This window comes from Trichophyton verrucosum (assembly GCF_000151505.1).
Source record: "Trichophyton verrucosum HKI 0517 chromosome Unknown contig00262_1.f1.exp, whole genome shotgun sequence".
Taxonomy (NCBI): domain Eukaryota; kingdom Fungi; phylum Ascomycota; class Eurotiomycetes; order Onygenales; family Arthrodermataceae; genus Trichophyton; species Trichophyton verrucosum.
In genome coordinates this window covers 27,871-51,308 of record NW_003315478.1, presented here as the reverse complement: position 1 = coordinate 51,308, position 23,438 = coordinate 27,871, and the positions used below count along the sequence as shown (strand labels likewise).

At 50.3% G+C, this 23,438-nt stretch overlaps 6 protein-coding genes across 6 annotated transcripts; 3 read left to right on the top strand and 3 right to left on the bottom strand.

The window, feature by feature from the left end:
• Positions 1 to 54: 54 nt before the first annotated feature.
• TRV_03089 (uncharacterized protein) lies at positions 55 to 4,963 on the bottom strand (the record flags this gene model as incomplete). The annotated part of the gene is made up of 2 exons (XM_003022747.1): positions 55 to 2,958; positions 2,996 to 4,963. The coding sequence occupies 2 exons, from the start codon at positions 4,961 to 4,963 to the stop codon at positions 55 to 57; spliced, it is 4,872 nt and encodes a 1,623-aa protein (XP_003022793.1).
• A 978-nt stretch (positions 4,964 to 5,941) lies between these two features.
• Positions 5,942 to 10,613, bottom strand: TRV_03088 (Sec7 domain protein; the record flags this gene model as incomplete). Its single annotated transcript, XM_003022746.1, has 2 exons — positions 5,942 to 7,974; positions 8,006 to 10,613. 2 exons carry the CDS (start codon positions 10,611 to 10,613, stop codon positions 5,942 to 5,944), a joined length of 4,641 nt encoding a protein of 1,546 aa, XP_003022792.1.
• Positions 10,614 to 10,896: 283 nt separating this feature from the next.
• On the top strand, positions 10,897 to 11,394 carry TRV_03087 (uncharacterized protein; the record flags this gene model as incomplete). Its single annotated transcript, XM_003022745.1, has 1 exon — positions 10,897 to 11,394. The coding sequence occupies one exon, from the start codon at positions 10,897 to 10,899 to the stop codon at positions 11,392 to 11,394; it is 498 nt and encodes a 165-aa protein (XP_003022791.1).
• A 2,683-nt stretch (positions 11,395 to 14,077) lies between these two features.
• TRV_03086 (uncharacterized protein) lies at positions 14,078 to 15,887 on the top strand (the record flags this gene model as incomplete). Its single annotated transcript, XM_003022744.1, has 3 exons — positions 14,078 to 14,573; positions 14,636 to 14,763; positions 14,844 to 15,887. The coding sequence occupies 3 exons, from the start codon at positions 14,078 to 14,080 to the stop codon at positions 15,885 to 15,887; spliced, it is 1,668 nt and encodes a 555-aa protein (XP_003022790.1).
• Positions 15,888 to 18,746: 2,859 nt separating this feature from the next.
• TRV_03085 (uncharacterized protein) lies at positions 18,747 to 19,610 on the top strand (the record flags this gene model as incomplete). Its single annotated transcript, XM_003022743.1, has 2 exons — positions 18,747 to 19,029; positions 19,153 to 19,610. 2 exons carry the CDS (start codon positions 18,747 to 18,749, stop codon positions 19,608 to 19,610), a joined length of 741 nt encoding a protein of 246 aa, XP_003022789.1.
• A 1,722-nt stretch (positions 19,611 to 21,332) lies between these two features.
• Positions 21,333 to 22,754, bottom strand: TRV_03084 (FAD-dependent monooxygenase, putative; the record flags this gene model as incomplete). The annotated part of the gene is made up of 3 exons (XM_003022742.1): positions 21,333 to 21,613; positions 21,681 to 22,308; positions 22,371 to 22,754. The coding sequence occupies 3 exons, from the start codon at positions 22,752 to 22,754 to the stop codon at positions 21,333 to 21,335; spliced, it is 1,293 nt and encodes a 430-aa protein (XP_003022788.1).
• Positions 22,755 to 23,438: the final 684 nt, after the last annotated feature.

The following is a 23,438-nucleotide window of genomic DNA, read 5'->3' as shown; positions in this document are numbered from 1 at the left end:
GTCTCGCCAGAACAATTAACGCCCAAAAAAGAGGATACCAAAAGGACATAACCATTACACCACGACCTCAACGCATAAACCACCGTCATCGTCAGTACCCGTACCATCGTCATCGTCATCGCCTTCACCGTCATAACTTCCTGAGCGGGTGCTTCGACCTTCGCTGTGCCCACGAGAATCAGGCTCATATCCATGGTCAATTACTACAACGTCTGTTCCACTTGACCTGCTGTCGGCCCTCCCCTTGTTTCGACTGCCCCTATCTCGACTGTTGTTGTCATGGCGTCGGGCTCTCTCCGGTGTGCGTGGGTTTCGATCGGCTTCGTCACCTCCAGCGTCAGTCCCAAAAGAACTGGCAACTCGATTCATTCGCTCCCTCTCTAGAGCCGCACGGAGTTTCTCATTCTCCGCATTACGTTCTGCTAATCTCTCCCGGGCCCCAGAGCGGTCCAACAGTCGTGCTTCTCGCTCCGCTTTCAGCCGTCGTTCTAGATCTCGCAGACGTTGTATCCACCTATCCTGATTGGCCTCGCTCTTGGGAGATAGATGATATCCTCCATGACTAGGGCCGGATCCGTGGTGGTGAGCGGAAACTTCTGAGCCGCCTTGGTTATTTGCAAGTGTGGTGCTTGAAGAAAAGGGAGATGGCTGAGCAACATTTGAAGAGCCGCGAGACACCGAACTGTTGCTTCTTCCGGATCGTGTGTTGGTTGGGGTCCCTTGTTCTGACCCTGTACTGAATCTCGCAAGGGATGAGCCGACTGATCTTGAGCTTGCCATTCTTGATGGCTGCCCTCGCGCAGAACTATCATTGGCAACCTTAGCTCGGGAATGAGATTGTAGAAGGTTGAGCTCGGCTTTGAGTAGCCTATTCTCTCCCTTGAGTTTTGCTAATTCGGCGTTTGTATTCGGAGGAGTGTTGTTGGACCGTCTAGGGTTGCTCTGCATCTGCCGAACAATTTCTTCCAAACGATCTAGTTTCTTAATTCGGGCATTCATGTTGTTTTCCAGGGTCTGGTATTCTTTCATCAGGTTCCGCTCTACGGTTCTAACACGGGACTTGAATCCATTTATCGAGTTTTCCACCGTCTTCACTGCCAGAAGCAAATTCTTGCTGAACCCAGGCCAGAACAGCATGTTTCCAATGACCTCCTGACTAGGGAGATTGCCGTTGATAAGGCTGTTCGAATGTGACCAGTCAGGGCCACACATTGCAGATAATCGTTTCCACAAGGTAAGGAACATTACATTCCGCTCATTCAACTGGTCCTTGTACTGCTGTTCAAGGTGATTAAATCGTTTCCGGTCTTGATTCCGTGCACCCTCCAAGTCCGTGATTCGAGAATTGTTCTGAACGATAGTTCGAGAAGCCTGGTGATGAGACTTGAGGGACTGTTCAAATGAATGCTTATCGGCACGACGGGCCTGTCTTTCACGCTCTAGGAGGTCAGCCAGTTTTTGGGTCTCAAGCCCATGGCTCTCAAGGAGTGCATCACGATTTCGAAGGAGGGCCTCTTTTTCGTCTAGACTGGCGCGGACACTTTCCAGCTCGAGAGAAGTAGACTCAAGTTCTTTCTGCAGTTTTGTAATAGATGTGAGAAGACTTGAACGGGTGCCATTAAGGTCACCAAGGGCTTCACGTAGGCTGTTCTCAAGCTCCATCAAGCGATCTTTCCACATTGTGGCTTCAACTTCACGAGAAGATAAGTTCTTCTTCAGTTTACGGATTTCTTCCTTCGATGCCGTGGACTCACGATTGAGATCATCTATGATGCGCTGCACTTCTTGCTTTTCTTTGCTGCTTACCATCTCATGTTGGTATCGCTCGTCAGCAAGTTGTCTGTCAAGCTCGCTTGTTTTCTCCTTCTCGCTCTGTAGGCTGGTTTGGATGAATCTCAGCTCAGACTCCAAGTCGCCAATTTTGATCTTATCACCGTCTTGCTCTTCTCGCAAAAAGGCAATTTCGTTCTGACTGGATTCCTGTTGAACGGTCAATCGCTGGACCTTGTTATTGGCTTCGACCAGGTTCCTTTCCATGGAGTCGATCTCTTGGTTAACGTAATCCAGCTCTTGCTGTACGGCCTTGTACTTGAGTAGATTACTCTGTGCATCTTCTTCAAGCCGGGAAATACCCTCATTAGCGGATCTGACCTCTGCCTGAAGAGCGTCCAAATTCTCCTGCTGGTTTCGGACCTCGACCTCCAAACGCTGGCAGTCTTCATGCTTAAGGTCAAGCTCTTCTCCCAAGATATCGAGCTCCTCTTGTGCAGCTGCCTTGAGTTCTTGCAATTCTGCCTCACGCTCTTCAATGGCCTGAAGGGCCTGGTCACGCTGGGCTTGAAGGTCTCGTAACTCCTGGCTTACGCGGTCTAGTTCTGTCTGATATTCACGTTCCACGGAGCTTAGCTCGTTTGCGTATTCGTCCAATTGACTACGGAGGCCCTGATTGTCCAATTTCAAAGCTGACACTTGGTCCCGCAGTTCGCCGTTCCTATTTTCCAGTGTGTCACGATCGTTGTCACTCGCCTGTGACATGGCTCTTGATTGTGCTCTTGAAGCAGAACGGTCGAAGATGCTATCGCCAGCGATGGAGCGACCTTCATTGCGTCGATCAAGCTTCAAATCCTCAATTTCCTGGTAGAGTTTTTCCTTCTCACGATTTCTAGACGTTAGCATCGAGGTCTGAGCAGTCACTTCTCGACGAAGTGCATTGTTTTCCTGCCTCAGCAGCTCAAAGTCCTCCCTAGTTGGGTTAGAGGTTGCATAGCTACGAGAACTTTCGTAGTCAGAACCGACTTGAGAGAAGGTTTGGTGTCCTTTGCGGTAACGAGTCTCTCGGCACTGATGGGAAGATATGTCATTCTCCAGTTGAAGAATCTGGTTGCGAAGACGCTTATTCTCTTCTTCGCTTTGTTCACGAGCTGCAGTTTCGGCTTCCAGTATATCTTTCCACATGTCCTAACGGATATGCAAGTAAGCATTGGAACAAACATACGGATATAATGACCTCATTGAAAAATAAAGGAAAAATGAAACCTACCCGTTCCTCCCGAGCCCCAGAGTCTGATATACCGCTTCTGCCATCGCCGAGCGCCTTCACCATCTCAGCTAGTTTTCTCTTCTCGCTCTCTCGGGTGATATTCTCAGCCCTGAGTCTTTCAATCTCAACTTCATATGTTTCGAGTCGTTCACGCAGGTATAGGAATTTCTCATCGTCGATAGTTCTCTTCCCGGCCTCAGATGTCTGTTCATCTTTGTTCTCGTCGGCAAGATCAGCTTTTTCCTTGAGTTGTCTTTCAAGCTCGCGAATTGTCCTTCTCAAAGCCTGGTTGTCCTTTTGAGCCTTGATTTTATCGGATTTCAGCTCAACGTTCTCAGAAATCATCTCTTTGATGCCATCTTCTGACCGTTTATTCAACGCCTGGTTGAGGAAATGGATACGCATCTTAAGATCAAAATTCTCCTTTGAGAGTCGATCAATAGTGCTACTCTGTTCTTTCAACGTCATATTCTTTCCTCGACCAAAGCCTGGTGTCCGGCTTACAGACCGTTTATCAGGAGACGGCGCTGCAGTTTCTTGATATTTTTTCACAGTGCTAGGAGGTTGCCGGTTGTGTATCTGCGTCAAGACAGTTGCAGGAGGGGAGGATGGATCCGTAGTTTTCGCCTTTGGCGTCATGGGAGCAGTTTCACCACCATGTTTGACGGTAGTTCCCGGAGATACTGGCCGTTGGGAGGCAGATTCCTCTTCATTCAGGGTATGAAGACTCAGTTCAGACACTCCACTAAAAATCCTTCTTTCATAAGGATGGTCATCGCTCAGATTTGAAATGCCGGATGCCATGCTCCCAAGACTGATGGACCTTGACAGGTCCCTTTTTTGTTCATGGCTGTGTGACGCTCTTCCACCATTTGACGGAAGTGCACCGCCAGATTGTAAAGCGTAGTCCATTCCCATTGTGGCATCGCTGAGGGCACCGTCTGTATTAGCTGTAGCAACCGAAGACGTGGACAAGCGGTATGAGGACTGGCGGTTAGTTAGAAACTTGGGTCTCGTCCTTTGTAGCTCGATCGAATCTGCAGCTCCCCGGAAACCAACTGTCTGACTGAGATCGTTGTCATCCGTGTTGACGCTCTGTATTGACCGAGAGAGAGCCGGAGACTGGCCGACAATCTGCGTGCGAGGTTTGCGAGGAGTAGCCTCGATATCAACTTCTCTCTCCGTGTGTGATCCCTCATCCTCAAAGCTGTGCCCGTGGCCATGTGCTTGCTGTTCTTCACCAACAGAGTCTCCGAACCTTCCAGACCGGCTGCTTGCGGCCGATATAACTCGTGAGACAGTTCTGGCCGCAGCGGCAGTGGTTGGGGGAGTAGATGTTGTCTCCAAGGAAGAAGTATTGATTCCAACCAAACTGTCCCCTTCCAGCGTCTGGTTTCCCGGTTCAACCATTGAAGACTCCGGATCCATCGTCCGGGCTGGCGCAGGTGTCTTGAACATATCCCTTGGTAGCTCTGGAGATATCAACGAGTCCTCGCCTTCAATATCTCCCGTCTTCTGCGGTGTACTGGGTGCATCCGCTCCAGCCAGGTACATATCGTCTCTCCCAGCCGCAGCACTTCCCCCGACATGCAGCGTCGAGGGCTCCGGGAGAAAGCTGGACTCTATATCCATCAATTTCCTGTGCATCTCGCGTTCCTCATTCAGCGTGCGGTTCAGGCTGGTGTCGTGGTCATCAGGAGGCAGATTCGAGTCGTCACGGTCGTAATCGTCCGCATAGCGCTGGACACTGTCCTCGTTCAGGTCATCATCGTCGCCATCGTGAGAAGGCAGAGGCGGCAGCAGGCTGCTCGAGTCGTAATCCTGCTGCTGCTGCTGCTGCTGCTGCTGCTCGTCGTCGTCGTCGTCGTGCGGCGCTGGGGTAATAGACGGGGGAGAGGAAGGCGGCAGCGGAACGTCTGACATCGCTGCGGATCGGAGGAAACGAGAGACAGGGAGCAGTTCCAGCTAGCCGTAGTGATAACGATTCCTGCTGATTGCTAGGGCTGTAGCAGCTTGTTCCTCCTTTTCGATTCTTCCTCGTTCGCATCGAGTTTTTTGTGCTGCAGGGCGGGTTTCTTTGCTTCTTCGCGTCTGCGTCCAGCTGGCTAACTAGTTGACTACTGGAGACAGCGCATCGCCAGCAGACCCGGTTGGCCAGTCGAGGCGCCAGAAGAGCTTCTAGAAGAGCGTGCGCAGGCGGCCTCGAGGCGCTCCAGCATAATACGACGGCGGGTCCGAGGGGCCTGTCGCAAGAGGGTGCTTGCTGGGTGAGGTCGAGTTGGGCTCGCGGGTTTGTTGATGTTGTTTTTGGTGTTGGTTGTTTTTTCCTGCTAAAAGTCGAGCTAGCGCCGGCCATGCAAGGGGGCCGGCCAGTAACTAACGAGTTAACTAAGTAGTTAGTTAGTGTTGATATATAAGTGTTTGATACGACAGGCCCTTTTTGTTTACTTTATACAGGGATCAGATCAGGGACGGGGACCTTTGGAAGCTGGCTGGACGGGCGGCAGCGTGATGGCTAGACAGCGACGGGTAACTCTCATAAACTCGTTCTTATGTGAAGCAGACTATATATGTACAGGCAGGGCTTGGAAACAAGATGGATTATCAAAAGATATACAGGCAAGAAGACAACTCCAGGACACTTGGTTTAAGGATGGATGGATGGATGGCTGTAAAAGAAGGAAAAGCAAAGTCGCTTGGACTGGAGAACGCTGGTGCATCGGCCGTTAGAAAGGCATTAAAAAGGAGCTAGGATAGTCGTGAAATTGTGGATTAAAGGGCACGCTGTGGGTGTTTAGGCGGCCTAGGGAAAAGGGGAAGCAGGATAGTAAAAGGTTAAGGACAGCATGTCAAGGGGGGTGGATTCTGGAAAGACGGTACGGTCGAAGAGGACAGGAGATATCAAGCCTCGACAGGATCTTGGTTACTGCCGGCGTTCAGCTCTTTCTCCTTGACTGCATCGGCCTGGTGGTAGATCCGCTGCCTCATCGTCTCTGCCCACACCAGGCTGTCAATGTAGGTGCGGAACTTGACTATCTCTCGGAGAAGATACGACGACTTGCGTTCCCAGTTATGCAGAGCCTTGGAGTAGTTTGCGTGTTTCGGCGTGAAGGCAAGCATGAGAGCAGGACGTAGCTCGTTGTGGCGCTGGAGTTCCTGCTCCACATGCTTCACGTAGCTGCGGAGCGTCTCCAGCTGTTCCGCTTCGGAGGAGGTGGACGCCATCATGCTTTGCTGAGGCGGCCGCCAGTCGCTGAGCATGATCCGGTCGGCTGGCAGGCGAGGACGGACGCTTTGCTGATCAATTGAGCTGCGGATGGAGCTCTGCAGGCTGGGTCGGGGAAGATGAGCCGAGCCGCTGGAAGATGGAGCGCTGCTCGGGAGATTGGAGTCGTCGATGCTGGAGACGGCATTGTTGATGACGGCGTCACTCCAGCCGTACTCGATGTTGCTGACAGCGCCAAAGAGAGGACCCTTGGACAGCCGGGCACTCCAGTAGTTGGCCGTCGAGACGAACTCCTTCACGATGTCTGCCGTGCCGACTTGGAATAAGTGCACGGCACCAGTGGGCAGGCTGAGAGCCCATACGTGAGGGCGTGACTTGGAGTAACCGGGAGCCGGAAGGGCGCTGGCAATGGTATGTCGGAGGAGGAACTTCCAGGTCTCGTCCGCGTTTTCCATCCAGTTGCCGCCTCCGACTACTATTCCTCCGTTCTGGCGTTGCTTGGGCTTCAGACTCGATTTATTGTTGGAATTGAAGGAGAAAAGACGCATCCAGCCTCGTTGGATGACGGCAAAGGTCTCGTTCCAATTCCTGTCCTTGGCCCGTTTGTCGATTGAGTCAAGATGGTGTTTGTGCTTCAGGCTTCCTTCCTTTGCCCATGGAGCACCAGCAAGCTCGAGGCTCTCGTCTTCAAGAACCATTGCAACTCGTGCAGGGTCTTCTGAGGCGGCTATTGAATGGGTTGAATCCTCACGGATGATAGCATGGCTCAAAGCGTTTGCAAACCCAATGGATTGCTGGTAGTCACCGCGAGGATACTCGGACCCCAGAGAGTCAACCGACATCGAAGTCAAGGTCTTTCCAAGAGAGTTCTTACTCCAGGTGCTCGAACCAGATGGCGACCAGACAAACGACTGGTCGTCTAAGCTTGTACGGCTCGAACCCATGGCAGATGGTGGGTAAAGACGGGGGCGAGATCTTGCCTTTGAAGACCATCGGGCCGCATTTAGACGGTTTTCAGCGCCTCGTCCACGGTACGTCTCTGCTGCACCGGTTCGACTGATCGTGCTTGGAGTCCGTCGGAGCATGTTATGAGTAAGCGTAAGGAACCCGCCAGGCGCAGAGATATGCTCATCACTCCCCGTAGTGACACCTCTAAGAGGGAGTTTCTGTTTATGGATAGAGATGTAGTAGTCCTTGAGTACGGTCTCGATCTGAGCCTCCCATGCCTTCATCGTCCCGTTAAATGGTGTTGAAACCAGCGGGCCAGCCAGGGACTGCATGCCATGACCTGTATCTAGAAACGAGGCACGGCTTGACAGACGGGGAGGCGGTACGTTAGGATGCTCAATGATGGGGATATCGATAGTTGGTGGTTCATCTGACTTCTCAGCTGCCGTGGGTGAGTGGATAGGCGGCTTCTCTAGAGGAGGTACTGGAGAAGTTTTCGTATGGCCTGCTCTCTCTGGTTCAGCAGCCTGCTTAGGTTGAGGTTTTGATGGCTGAGCTGTACTGAATGCTTCCGGAGCAGCTTCAATTACAACTCGTTGAATGGTAGGCATCGTGTTTTTAATAAACTGGGGCTTGGTCATCTTTTGGTCAATATCGGCAAGATGAAGATCAGTATTGAGAAGTAGTAAGGAGTAGGATATAGTATGGACGACATCTGCAGTATTATTATCATTAGCCTCTGGCATACACACAACTTCATCTGGGAGAGAATGAGCGGGTTATAGACATACCGGTTGCTTTGAATCCATGGTTTGGATTACATTCGCACCATCTGCATGAGAATGCATCCAGCACTCTGTCCACTTGCTGTGCCTCGCCCTTCAATGCAATCTTGGTGCATAAACTTCTCAATGACGAGAGTATATTCATGTCTGACCAGTCGAAGAGATCCATATACGCCTTTCGAAGCATCGATCTGTCCGGTGTTCCCAACCAGGCAGCCGTGTATTTCCCAGCGGCCAACTCCTCATCGTTATTGTCAAATATCTTCTGAGCCTGCTGTCTCTCTTCAGGACTGGGGGTGTTTTCATCTAGCCCATCGCCAGCTGCGTCCGCACTGCCCTGCAGTGGTGCCATAGCTGTACTTCCCCAGGCGAGATTCTCGTCACTGCTAGGAACAGGGGTGCTCTGGGCAGTGTGGTAGTTAGATGTGATGGATGTTGATGTTGATATTCTAGGAGATTTATCCTTCTCTGTCGTAAATACGGTTTTCCCAGAAGTATCGATATGGAGACCTGATTGTTTCTGTCTGGAGGGAGTGGGCTCAAACTGCATGCTTCTCGGGCTGGCGGGAGCTGAGGTCTGCTGGTTGTTCTTCGAATGTGCTGAAGAGGGAGCTGGTTCCAATAAGGAGCTAGAATTCGGGTCACCGCTCTGGGATTTCCCGCCATTTACCCGGTCCGAGAGAACGGCATCATGCTTGGGTCCTGGAGTAGAATGATCGGATTGTTGAGCTGGAGGGTCGGGACTTGTTTGCGGTCTGCGCGATCGCTTGTCTCCGGATTGTCTTGAGCTCAACCCTTCATTTCCGCTGCTGTCTGCCAGGAATGAGCCGTCATAATTGGTGGCCCGTGAGTGGGACCTCGAGCTAGATTTTGTCTTTGATGCACCTGTAGTTCGACGGTGCTTGGAGCTAGGTAAATAGCCCAGTTTTTGAAGTTTCTTAGCAGATTCGATTTCAGCTTCCTTGACCCGGGGCTTTTCTCTTTTACGAGGAGATCCCATATCAGACTCATCGGTTTCTTGCCGGTCTCGTGACTTGCGACCGCCGCGGCTGGAGGGTTTCGGTGATTCTCTGGGCGAATTCTTGGGCGACTGTTTGGGAGAATCCATGTCTGACAGGTACGGTTTCATAGCCTTGCTGAGACTGTCTGTGCGGATAGAATCCGTTGCGGTACTGATCCTCAATTTCTCGGGGCCCTGGGATTCGGGTTTAGACACGTCTGTAGAGCTTAGATTTGAGAGTGGGAGCATGGGTGGAGGCGTGTTTTCAACCACGGACTTCTTGCGACGCCGGAAAAATGACGAGGGCTTCTTCGTTACCACTGGCGGGTTCTCGCGCATCGTGGAATTGGAATTGGTGACTGTCGAGGGATCGCTTGGAAGGCGTGACGGTCTGTAGGGTCTCGGCTGATTTGAAGCGTTATCCTGCTTGGAGGGATCGCTCTCGTTATCCCGGGTCGAGTGAGGGCTCAGGTCGGGCTGTTGCGAGGGGGAAGATTGTCTGGAAGAGCCAAAGACCCGTCTGAAAAATCCCTGACGCTCCTTCGATGGAGGTGTGTTGAGGCTTTCAACGGGGAAATTGGTGGGAAGTGGTTGCTTTGAGCGCGCTATGGTAGGACTGGGAGCCGATGGCTGATTCAAAGTGGGCACAGGAGGAATCTGATCTTGCGAGTCTCCGAAATATTTATTATACTCGTCACTTCGACCTCTGATTGTCGAAGTCCCCAAGGTGTCGCTCTTGTTCTTCCTGGAGTACATGCTTCGCGCGGACCTTGTGCTATTCTTGTGAGCCAAAGTCGGGGTTCGGGAGGCGGTGTCCGGAGGAGTGGAAGAATGAACGATGCTGGCATGATCAGGCAAGACCGGCGGAGCGAATTCTTTCCTAGGCCCTAGCAGGACCGTCGGGGTCGGGGCAGCGTTCATATCATCGTACTGCATCATGGTATCACGGTGACCAAAGGAAGTGTCTCTCCCATTGGCTCGTGACGGCAAGGTAGAACCGTAGTCAAAGCTGGCCGATCTTCGTGTTCCATAGAGAGACGTGGTAGCAAGCATCTCGTTAAGGTCAACGCTAGATGAGGCGCTCCCGGTGCTCTCTCTCCTTACAAAGCGAGGGGTTGTCCGACCCTGAGAACGGTCATTGGAGCCAACTGCTCGCTGAGAATCGTACACTTTACTCCTATAGCTCGACCGTTCTGCCTCAGAGCCACCATCGACGTGCCGAATCGTGGGCTGCTTGCTCGGATTACTATTGCTGCGATATCCTCTGCTGTTTGACCAGTGGTTGGTTTGGAGACGGTGGCCCTCGCCGTGCTGAGTGTATGTCTCCACGTCCGACGAGACAGAAGAGGAGAGGGTGTGAGATCGATACCGGGTATTCTCGCCGCCCCTGTTGTATTGGTTGTTGATTCTGGTGCTGTGGGCGCCGGTGTTTCTCCCGCTGGCGGAGCCGGTGATAGTATTATCGTTATTACTATTGCTGTTCGAGTGGTGATGGTAGGAGGAATAAGCCGAGAAGCTCTCCTGCTGCTGGTGAGGAGAATCGTAAGGGAGGCTGTCGTCGAATGAACAATCTGCAGCGTTGGAGGCGGAGAATTGGTCGAGGGAGAGCAGCATATTATCTACGACCGACGAGCGCACACCGAGAGCCGGATTCAGGGACAGGTCGTGTGGATCCCGCTCTTCTTCGTCAACAGAGTCCCCATCCTGAGTATCACTGTGACTGTTATTATGGCGGTCAATTGGAGTGTAGTCGTCGAGGAATGTTTCAGGAAAGGAGGGTCGAACGTGTTGGCGGCTTCCAGTCGAAACGGCCTCGTTGCGGTATTGGGGTGGCGTCTGCGGACGGTGATCAGGGTGTCGGGAAGCCCTGGACAAAGGGTTCCGGTAGGAATAGGGCATGATATCTGATATATATGATGGCCGTCTTGTTGTTGAAAGTCGAAGGGAGAATGGCTCTTGCGGGCCGGCTGTGTTCTTTTGGGTAGCCTCTCCCCGGGGGGAGGAAGTTCGACGGGTTCAGAAACCAGGGAAAGTCGTTGGATGCGAGGGAACAGAACCAGGTGCCACTGGCAAGGAGACGGCTCAATGCATATCTCCAAACCGGAAAAGAGGCCTGAAAGAAACCTGGCAAGCAAGCAGAAGACCCGGCGCCGACTTCAGCGGTGCAGCGAGCACATCTACCGGAGAAGGACTGACAGCGTCCAACGTCAAGGGATGGCCTTCTTTCCTCTGCGTCTTCTTCTCTCCCACGCCGTTACCGAAGCCTGGTCCTGTCGTATGCGGTCTTGATCAGTGTCTTCCGAGTTGGATGCTTCGCTGCCAGAGCAAAGAAGAGAAGCAGACAAGCCAGGTGGAGCGAGGCCGGCCAGGGATGCGAGGCAGGACGAGGGCTTGAACGGCGGGTAGCGGGAAGCGTAAAGCGTAAAAAACGGCTGCCAACTTGCTCCAGAGACCCTGCGATCCCCTGCCCGGCGGCACAAGGGATGGACGAGCAGCAGACGACGGCGATGAGCAGCAGGCGGGCGGTTCGCTGGAGTCGAGGGCGTTTTGAAGACGTTCGAGGGCCGTTTGAGGGTTTGGAGTTTCGAAGATTTTTTGCTTCTTTTTTTGCTTCGACCAACTTTTTTCCTTTTTTTCAGGCAAAGGGCGAAGGAGGACGTTGACGCAGTATTCGTATTACCGACAGGGGGAGGTCAGTTTGCCCTGTTCGGGACTAGCGCTGTATCTTACTCCGCAGGCCAGAGTTACATGCTGTATCAGCCGTTACAGGGGCGATTCGACTCTCTTTGATTTCTTTGATTTCCTGCAGGGAACAAGGAAGAAAAGCAGACGAACGGCGTCGAGGGGGCATTGATGGCGGGCGGCGTTGGCTGGGGATTTGCAGGGAGATCCGCGATGCACCTCGCATGCCCGACGGGGTCGACGTCGAGCCAAACGTTGACGGGAGGGCTGATTCGGCACCGGCAGCGAGGAACGCATGGATAAGAGGGATTAGCCTAAGTATATCACTCCAGTCTGTCTGCCGGGCTTGAGATGGACTATATGTATAAGGGGCACAGGTCAGTGAGACGGTAGACGGGGTGTCGACAGGGAGCAGACGAACTGAATATACGTTGACAGGAATGATATGCGTCTGATGCCCGATTGAGAGGGAGATGTGCGTCTGCTTGCACCTTGTCTGGCTCGACCCTCCGCAGGATACGAACTGCCTTGCCTGCCTGCTGCGGCCTGCAGGTTGACATAAACATGACATGGCATGGCCAGCGGAGATCCAGATGCGTTGTCTCCCTCGCCTTGGTCTGGCCAGAGCCGTCAGTCGGAGTTGGTTGGCCCCCCAGTCCAGCCACTAGTTATCTGTACGCAGGCCATGGCTACCAACAGTTGGCTAGCTGACTATCCTGGAAACACTTGCGGCTAAAGGGGTCAAAACAAGGGGTTATCCCTATTGACCAGTGCATGAAAGTGTTGGTTGTATATCCCGCAGCGTTTGAAGGAGTAGTCTCGGGGTATCATCTACTTCAATGTTAGCTCTAGAAAGGACCAGAGTGACAGGGTCTCCGACTAATAGTAGTCGCAAAGACAAGGTCGAATACAGACCTGTCAATAATGTTGAGTATTTCCCTATTAATTCCCTTAAGCCCTTAAGGCTGTATTTCCACATCGGACCCGTTTGACCAAGCTGCAGTATAAACATTAGCTTTAATAACGAGTATTGTGGGATACTTACATACGGAGTAAATCAGGATGACACCAGAGTGCTGATAATCATGTATAATGTGGTCCTCTTGATGAGTATTTGGGTGGATGGTTATCTCATGGTGACCATCTATAAGATAGACAGTCCGGTTGAAGAGCCACAACGGTCCAAATAAGTATAAAGGACAACATCCAGAGCATGTCCCGCCTATACTCCTTGATGATCCTTCTCCAGCTATCAATTGACATACCCTAGAAAGGACGACTTCGCCATCCGAGGTTGGATACGCCAAATCTTTCCTCTGTTTTTGCGAAAGGTGCAGAGTGATGACTCGATGGCGCCGTGAAGACAGTCAAGCTGTGGCTACCTGTGAAAATATAGTTACGGCAGAAGGGAGAGAGACTAGAGATATCCATCTCGAGATACGGCTGTTGGAAGAATAAACGCTGCAAAAGGACTCTACTCCTTGCCAAAGGTGAAGGATAGCTCGCCTGCCAACATACCAGCATGTCTGCAGGCTGCGGGTATCAAAGGCGTGCTTCATCCTTCAAGATAAAGACCGTTAGTTGACGGAATCTCAAGCCCAGGCGTGGAATCAGCTTCTGGCTCGATCATCAGCGACACTGACGGTGGCTTTATAGTGAAGTCATGGCCGCTCGAAGCTGTACGCAGATTATCTCGCAACTACAGAGTCGACATCATGCTCTTTACCACCGCCAATTCTCCCTGCTACGCCAATAAACATCACATAACTGATTAACTCGCTACCTGGCTCCGGGAATGTTTCCGTCGATGGCGTGCAGATCAGATCAACGCATTCAGTCCTACATCCTAGATACAAGGCTAACCTGGTACGCAATTCGGCCGAAGATAATCAAGATGCCAATGGCATAGGAATTCTGTCCATGTCTCGACCTGGAACAGCGTGGCCTATAAGTATACCCCCAACGTCCTGTGCGTCGTGCTACAATTGCAGTGCAGATTGATGGGAGCAAGGGTACTGTGTTCTACGGGCTTAAAAGGAGGGCGACAGGCCTCACTTTTGTGTTTTCGATTGTGAGTAATTTCGCCCGAGATATTCCCAGTAATGCATATTAATCCTAGTAACATTCGCGGGGCTAACTGTCTATACATACGTATCCTCGTAAACCGGATCTTCAGCCCTCGTGCCAACTGCCGTATACCTAAGTTAATGGTTATCGTACGGGTGATGCGGCAAGAGCAGGAGCACTGCTCACTGCTTACCCGGTCATCTTACGGCTTTGGACGGGGGTTAGAACCAAAGCCACATATAAGAACTGTCTGCGGCCCCGTAACTCTCAGTTTCTACAATGCTACAGGCACAGTTGGTTGCTAGTAGATCTAGCTCTCCCTCCTCAATATGGCGATATACGATTTTGTCATGCTGTGGATCTTGACGTTGACAGCCGCCATTGCGGCTGCCAGGCCCATGGTTGTTGACAAAGGGCGGCAGATAACATACACCGGCTTGGACCGCAATGGAATAGAGGTGTTTTTGGGCATCCCTTTTGGCCATGATACGGGGGGCAAAAATCGTTTCAAACCACCAGTCGCCGTTGTTCCTCCACGCGGGAGCCATATCAATGCTACTGTATATGGGCCAATTTGTCCCCAGGAGCTACGTGCTGGCTCACGGGGTAAGCTGGTAATTTCTGAAAACTGCTTGAATCTCAATATCGGAAGGCCGAAGAACATGACGAGTCATGATAAGTTGGCGGTTATGGTAACCATCTACGGCGGGGGTTACTGGGTAGGACATAACCAGGACCCGAGGTGGCACGCCGATAATATGGTCAAGGAGTCGGTGGCCAACGGTCGTCCAATCATCCACGTTGCGATGAACTATCGTCTAGGAGGTGAGTATACACATCCCTTCTCAACAAGCCAAAAGAGACTCCTATTCTAAGGCAAATACTAGTGTTTGGGTTTGCTCAGACCACGGCTCTCAGATCCGAGAGATCGGAGAATGCAGCTCTGAGAGACCAACGATTGGCTCTCGAATGGGTTCGGGACAACATTGCCGCCTTTGGGGGTGATCCGAACAGGGTAACAATATTCGGACAGTCATCAGGAGGTATTCTTACCCCTTTATTCCGCACACTTCTTTGACCCTCACTCTAACATAGCCAGGCGTATCTGTCGGCATGCAAATGTTGGCATATGGAGGAAAGCAGCCAGTTCCATACCAGCAGGGCATCTGTCAGAGTCAAGTACTTGAGCCCGGCATCACCGGTAATTTCACGAGCACAGCAATGGAGTTAGTGACAGACAAGGCAAATTGCACTTCCGGAGACTTCAACTCGGAAGCGGCGTTAGCGTGTCTACGAGAATTGGATACCGAGACATTACTCGAAGCAGCTATTGCTACATACCAAAACGGCGTTGACCATAATATTGGAGATATATGGCTCCCCAGCGTCGATGGCGATTTTCTCCCTGATGCGCCGTCAGTACTGGTCGCTCAGCGGCGCTTTGCCCCCGTTACCACAATGATGGGATGGTGTGAGGACGATGTTACTCGATTTGTGTATCCAAACATCACAACGTCAAAGGGAGTAGCGGACTTCATTGCATCCTATGCACCGGACGTATCTCGGAAAAATATCGATACTCTTCTGAAGTTGTATCCTACAGATGAGTTCCCCGAGAACAAAACTGCCGGATTTTCCAGAGACTTCTATCGCACGGCCAGAATCTTCCGAGATATAGTGATGACATGCGAACCGTTCCTAGTTGGAGAACATGCTGCAGCAGAAGGAGCTGATGCATATTTCTTCTCCTGGAACCAAACTATAGCCCCAAGTGCACTGGGAGTGTTGCATGGAGCAGATTTGCCATACGTCTATGCCAACCTTTCTGCTTATATACCTCCTGGATCACCCATACGCCCAACTGCGTCGGACTATGAACTATCCCATAGAGCCTCACGATCCTGGTCAACATTTGGCAGTACCAAAGAGCCGAGTTTACCGGGCCATAATACCTTCAAAGGGTTTCGAAAAAGCTTCTCCAAACACAATGAGATACTAGTATTTGTTGCCGGTGGCCCCAACGAAGGGCTGTCGAATATTGACGACCATGGTCCGCATAGCGTCATAGGAGGGCAGAAATTGAGAGAGAGGTGTGCCTTCATCAACTCTCCGGAAATGATTCATGAGTTACGATTCTAGATATGTTGCGTTTGCAACATTTCGGACATAGCTTTATGCAGTGAGCTTCAAAATAACTTCTCTCCTTATCAAAGTCCTTAGCTTAGAATTCTGGAGGAGCGTAGAAGGATGTTATAGTTGGCTAAGCAACTATAATACAAAATCGCATAGCCTAGGAAGTAAGTAGAATATCCTCAGAGCCTGGCACTAAAACAAATCCGAGGGTGCTTGGGCGCGTAGTCCGTAATACCACTCCCTAGCCTTGGCAGTTAGAGCATTCAAAATGGATTGTCACCTAAACTGGTCCGATCTCTATGAAGAGTAATATGACGCAAATACCATAGCCTCCGGTCCTTCTGCTCTACCAATGCCTGGTGGACCCAGCTTGGCTAAAGCTAAGTGTCGATCAAGTGCGAATGGCCCTGGCGATTTAATAACGGGAAGTACCGTGGAGCAAGAGTGTATATGGTGAAAACAAAAGCCGTAGAACAAAGCCGGCTCAACCCCTTCATTCGCCTTCGTTGAGTCGGTCATCCGGGTATACCTAAGTTGGGCAGACAACTGTCCACTTAGAGGATAAAGTGAGTGTGAAAGACATCGTAAGATCATCTCATCGGAATCATAATGGGTATCCATATTCCGTCTCCCTGGCCGTCTATCGGCATATGCACGCATATTATCCATTCGTAACAGCTATGTAATAGCTATGATGCGCAGTCCATTCGGCCGCCAGAACGCAGCGGTCATATCCCGCGGTGTCTGTGTCACACAGCACCCTTAGCAAAGCTGCCAACGCCACGATTAAGGGGCAAGTGCATCGCATACCCCATCCTTCGCGTCTCGTCTCTTCTTCTTCGTCTCTTTGAGATCCATGGATGTCTGATGTCCGTGAACCAGAAACTTCCCCCGTAGCCTCGCCGCGCCCGTTTTAGAATCACGGTCACGTGACGCTTCTCCAACGCTGTCAACCTGCTCCAAGCTTCAAACATAACAAGTCGACAGTTTGAGTTGATAACAAGCACCCAACAGCAAGCAAAGGAGACGGATGGGCAGAGTCTCTACACACTGGAACGGTCTGGGCTTTCTTCTCTGTTCCTCTTGATTTTAATGCTGCGGTAGTTCAACCTCGGCCCGGGCGAGTTGCCCTCATCTTTCCCCAATGAATCCCCATATATCCGTCCCCCGGCAACATGCTGGGCCAGCACAGTTCGGCGGTACCTCGCCGCAGAATAGGAACCCATTTATACGAATGCCGCAAGTTTTTGGCCGGTAAGGTGCTGATGTTCCGCTCTGTGGGCTATCCACATGCTGATGCCTGTGACCTAGGTTGTTCAAAGTCTCACAGATGGACTTCGAGATGGCCATTTGGGAGATGACATCTCTTGTGATTGCACCTAAAAAGGTGTTTAAATCTATGTATTATCATGTTTGTGGGCCGATATCTTTATGGTACTTCATGCAAAAGAAGCTAAAGCTAACCAATTGACTGTTCTTAGAAACGTTAGTCTCCCCTCGCAACCCATCACATAGCTGCTCACGACCTAATACCCGTCTAGAAACGAAAAACACCTGGCACCGCCCCGACCCGTCATTCAGCTACCTGTTCTCCTTATTCTTATATTTAACCGGCCTAGCATGGGGCTTTGCCTATAAACCGTCTTTTCTCTCTATGAATGGCCTCGCCATAGCTTTCGTCTTTCTCCATTACCTCGGGGCCTCCCTCATTATTTCCACGATAATGTACTTCACTGTGGGCCGCATATTTGGTCCCAACGGGCCCGCTGCCACAATTAGTGAGTGGAGAGGGACACGGTCGTCCTTAGGTCGCATGAGACGGCGTGCACCTGCACAGGGACTTTTTGGGTTATCGGGGGATAAAGAGCACGTTGAATTTGGATATTGCTTCGATGTGAGCTCGCTTTTCAACCGCTGAAATCTAAACATCAAATTATTAACCGCTTTCACATAGATATCGGCCCGCGCCTTCTTCACACTCTACCTCCACCTATACGTTCTACAATTCGTCCTCCTCCCTGTTCTCACTCGAGGTACAGGAACGTCCTCCAATTTTCTAGCCACTCTTCTAGGAAATACTCTATACCTCTCTGCGTTCTCATATTATACGTATATATCCTTCCTCGGGTATAGCAACCTGCCGTTTTTGTATCATACAGAGCTGATTCTGTTACCCATTGTTATCATGGGCATTTTGTGGTTTGTAAGCTTGTTCTTAGGGTGGGGGATTGTTAGGCAAGGTGGTGCTGCGAGCTGGTTATTATTGTGGCCTTGACTTGGCAAAATTGATATACCTCTAATATTGAAGAGAGAGCGTGGATGGCTTTTACCTCCCGACTTTTTTACATCAAGAGTCACTTCTAGCCTCAGAGAAGCTACAACGTCTTGTGAACACTTTACGAGAGCTCCGGCATTTGGTATACGGAATATGGATAGATCTTGTCTTTATGCATAATGCTCATATTCTTTTTTTTTTTTTTTTTCTTCTTCGAATTGACAATTTGTTAATGTGTAGGAAAATTTGTGGTCCATGATCCGGCGTAGCCGCCGCCTCACAGCTATAACTAACTAGCTAGTGACTCAGTCGCTCGGCAGCCATTAAATACGAGGATTATTGTGTTGAGAGATCCTATTTTGAGTATCACGATCACCGAGTTGTCCCGATTGCTCCCGTTCCTACGTCATCGGTTTCTTTTTCCAGCTGAGCATTGGAACATAAGCCTTGATGATGGCCGTTGGAAGGCCAACTATTTATATGACCATAACCCGTACGCGAAACACTGCCCGCTAATTGTATACCCGAATTTATGCTCAAGAACACTGCAACCCACGCCCCAATACGTCCCCATAACCAATTACCTCCTCATGGACTTTTTCTCTCGATCCCGCCGGATTATCTACTCTCCACAGCCTCTTACATCTTTCCATGAGACTCGCTCTGAGGCATTGATCAACCCCCATGGTTATGCAATCGTTGAGGACTGCTTGATTGCGCGAGTAAAAGCTGACACACTCGTGCATAGTACATTGTTCCCCGGGAAAAATCTACCACTAGGTCAGCTAAGCGATGAAGAACTCCTGGCTAGGTTCACTCGCGGGTTCTTTGGTGGAATCATATTTGCTGCCGAAAGATTCATTCTGGCATCTGGTGGGTGGAAGGTAATGGCAGTGCAAATCAAAGGCGAGTCTCCGCTAGAATTTTACCTCATGTTATGGAGGTTTCATTAACGGGTATCAATAGGCCTAACTCAACAGATTCCGTTATCTTCAGATACACAACCGGCGAATCCCGGGTTATCACTGCCAAAGAATATATGGAAAGCCACTGAAATCCCAAAGACAACACTGCTTCCCTTGGGTTCGATACTGTTTGGCGCGTTTCAGGTGACACACTCGCATTTGGTCAATAAAACAAGGTTGAACCCTACTTCTGAAGGCTTGACAAAATGGAAATCCGCCGAGGAGAAATTTTCATATATCGACTTCGGTTTTGGGAATGGAAATTTTGCCGGGTGCCATAGGCTGTCCGTTCACAGGAATGACTCCTCAAAGGGTATCAACTCCATTACCAAATGTGCAGACGATCGTGATGATATGATAGAATTTCGTCTATCATGTTTCCATTGCAATCCAAGAGGAGAAGAATCGCGTCTCGTAACAATGCTGTCAGGTTTCCATCAGGTATATGCCAGGCTGCTTTTCACCGACGCATTGAGGCTTCTGAGCTAGTTTAGAGGATATCCATATCCACAAAACCCAAGACTCAGCTATACTCTGAGGTCCTATTAGCAGTCTCTACACTATTAGCAGTTTTCCCGCCCTCTTGATACACACTGTGTTTGAGCGAAGGAAATATCGCATCATCTTCTCTATTTCGAACTCTGATCTACTGTATTAATATTTTTAAAATCATTCTGTAAGATTATGGTCATATGAGCACAGAGTCGCCCAGGAAAATAGATAGTATTTGCAGTCCTCCTGAAACAGCATGCAATATGATGGCGTCACTGTCCGTGTAGCATGATATGATATGTGTTTAGTAGTATGGAGTACTAACCTATGGGGCGCCACGCGGATTAACGGCAATGGGGCATGCATAGTATACGCAGTATTGCTGTTTCATAACAAGCGATCCTCCTTGACACTCCCACAAAACTGTGCCTGACTAGTGATGTCCTTTGTTTACTTCAACTTATTTTAATCTCAGCGGGGAAGGAGCAGAAAGCGCGCCTTCTCATCGAGGGAATTAATATACTTTGGGAAATTAAGCTTAAACCTGGAAGGACCGGCCCGTCCGCACGTGCCTTCTTTGTCTCGTGTTATAACGAACAACTTGAGGAAGGTGCGTCAGGAAAGGACGGAGCGGCCTCGTTGTTGATTATTTAGCCGTAGTTTATATAGTTTATATGAACGTCACAAATTAATTGAGAAAAAGTGAGAGCTAAAATATCTGGCCAGCTCAACAATCAGTTAGCTGATATGTATCAATTATTACGGGGTAGTTATGACTATAGCATTGCAGGGAAATATTTCCAAGGAGGGACTGGTAAAGCAAATAATAAGCAAAGCCAGACCCTGGTCAGCAGGGTAGGGCATGGGCTATAAGTTTGTCATCATATAACAGGGAGCGGCAAAGCTGGAGTCCATCCAAGAAAAACGAAAGAGCCCTGTCCACCCCGGTCAAGGCGCGGATTATTACATCTCCACAGATCATCTCTATAACTAATTTACCACCCCCACTCCATGATAAAAATCGTTGACCTTGTTGATTTCATATGAGCCTGGAGAGAATGCAAATGAATATGTACTTGTACGATGTCAAGACGTCACCTGCAAGCCATCTATGGAGTACATATACGAATCATGGATCACCAGCGCATGTGCAGCAAAGGACAGCTCCCTCGGAGATTTGGCCTCCACTGGTGTGATGTATCAATTTTGTGACTTGAGGCGGCAAACCCCGCCTTGCCAGTAGTGTATAAATCATACATGTGGAATGAATGAATTTAACCGAAGTGAGCAGGTTAAGTTTGACGAAGATTCTGGGGGCCGCCGTGTGATCTGTCGAAATGCATGTGCCTGGCGGTGTATGGATGGTAATTGTCCCGGATTGCTCGGAGGATCGCTGCAACTCTCGCTAGATGCCTGACTGCAGCTTGGCATAAGCACGACTGACATTGATGCTAACCAAAGTGTCTTTAATTAAAGCGTATTCGTACAACCAAGCCAAACTATCCAGTTATAGGAGGCGAGTTGATGGCGCAGCGGCCTGCCTCCCTGAGGTATAGAACTATCGAAGTCTAAAGTGTAAGACGTTATGCAACCATCAACTGGGAAAAGCCAGCCTGATACCTCAAAGAGAAAGAATATGTGCCATATAAATTAATCAATTTAATTCTTTTCAGAGTACTCTGTACACAGAGTACTCTTTTTTTCCAGAATTCTAATTTTCTAGTTGAGGAGGTATTCCAGATCATCGTCTTCAAATGCTCCTCTTCGAGCAACTAGTGGGGAGTCCGCTGTTATCGACGGATAATCGTGAGCATCAAGACACGCTTTGCGGCTCCGAAGAACTGCTGGCCTGGTGCGGGTGGTCATCTCATCTTCATATTCGTTGATCACTTCCTCCTGTGTTTTTGCCGGAGAGTGTGGCGACGATGTGAGGACAGGAATTAAGGCCTCTAGCAAGTTGGATACATCAAGGATACCGTGATTTCCTGCTTCACCACGAACTATAAGAGTGGCCATTAGCTTAGAATACTTGTGGCCACTGGAGAGGAAATAGACGGATACACTCACACATTGTCATCGCATGAGCAGAATCTCCGACTAGAGTTGCTGTGCCACCAAGATTGCTCCATGAACCCTTTGGTGGGGTCGGCCAGTCCTCCAAGGAGATGATCTTCGGCTCTGTTTCTTCTGGGATACTCTGCACGACCTCACGGAACGGTTCTACCCATCCATCAGCCAGGGAGTGCATAAGTTTTATCTTGTCGACGTTATGACATGGAATTTCTATGTTGCTAGAGCCGTCCTTACGGTACGGCCAGCTAATCAATATCTGACACTCATACGTATCACGGTCCTCGCGGTCATTGTTAGTCGGGGTATCAAGGAATGAGAACCAGAAGAAATTACTGGTAGCTGGGTCACCGGCCTGCAGGAAGAACGGATCTAGGGCCCTCATCTTGAGGGCCACCCGCGAAGGCAATGCAGCGCTCACCCCGATGAGACGGACGGGGAGTTGATAATTCTCTGACCTGACTGGAGTTTCATTACCAGCCAGAGAACATAACAATGAGCGAGTCTTGGATCGAGAGCCATCACATCCTACCAGCAGGGTTCCTTCAGCACTGGAATTATCTGAAAACTCACAGCGTACTGCTGTTTCTGATATCTGGCTGATACTAGAGATAGATTTGTTCCACTGACAAGCATTTAGCGGTGTCTCTAAATCTTATAGATTGAACAAAAATTGCCTTGACTTACCTGAACATCAATTCCATCCATCAGCAATCTACGCAGCCGCTCTCTCGACACCCTCAGTCGCTTTGCCGGTGGAACTTTCCACTTAGTCTCTCCGGTCCTAAGGTCAAACAGTAGGAAGTTCCCATTCTCTCCCCTTGCAACCGCGTCTGGATCGACATAAGTCTCTGGCAACCGATCGATCAGATGCTGTGGTAAAAGCCGAAGAAACGCATCCAGAGACCAGTGTATCGTCAGTCCCCAACCTTTACCACGGTGCAGAGGGCCGGGATCTCGCTCATAGACGGCGAAGGACACTCCGTGTTTACGCAATGCCTGAGCGAGAACGAGACCTGTGATACCTGCTCCTATGATCAGGACATGAGGCGGCGTGGACGTGGACCCCATCTTTGGCCGACCTTTTGCTTCTCGAAGCCCGCCGGTGTTTTTCTTTTTTAGTTATGTTTGTAGGTAGTTAACTCTTTATGCTCCACTGGATCTCTGATCGAGACCTGGAGATGATATCCGGCAGCGATATACAATGTTCGTGGGAATGTGAAGCGACCAGGTCGAGAGCAGCCGCTTTTGATGAAACAACGGGGTGTCCGAGTGAGCAATGGAGCAAAGAGGTCCGAACGGCGACTGGGATGCCGGCTGTAACGGAGGATCCAGCGTGTGTGTAGCTAACTAGCTTGACTTCTCCTCGTACAGGGATGAACCCCCGGGCAAAACTTATGCCCTTCAAGTAAGAGGGCCGGGGGGATCGTTCTCGGCTCGCACCCGGCAGTTCCTGGCCTGAACTATGAGGTTATCATGGTTGAAACGGGCGGCGTTCGATATGTTTCATTATTGTCTGCGATGGTCTGAGGGCTCTCTGTGAGCTGGGTATCTATGCTGTGCCTTGTCTTTGACACGGCCATGATGGGGAGGCGTGGTCTTGCTGCACCTCGTAACAGGCACAGAGTGGATTTTTGACCATGGCTACCCGTACTCCGACGCCGATGCAGCATTGCAGAGAATGCTATTAATACGATCTTTCTTCTTGTTTGTCTTGGTAGCTGGCCGTTTAGCTGGTGGAGATGGTGGGATGAT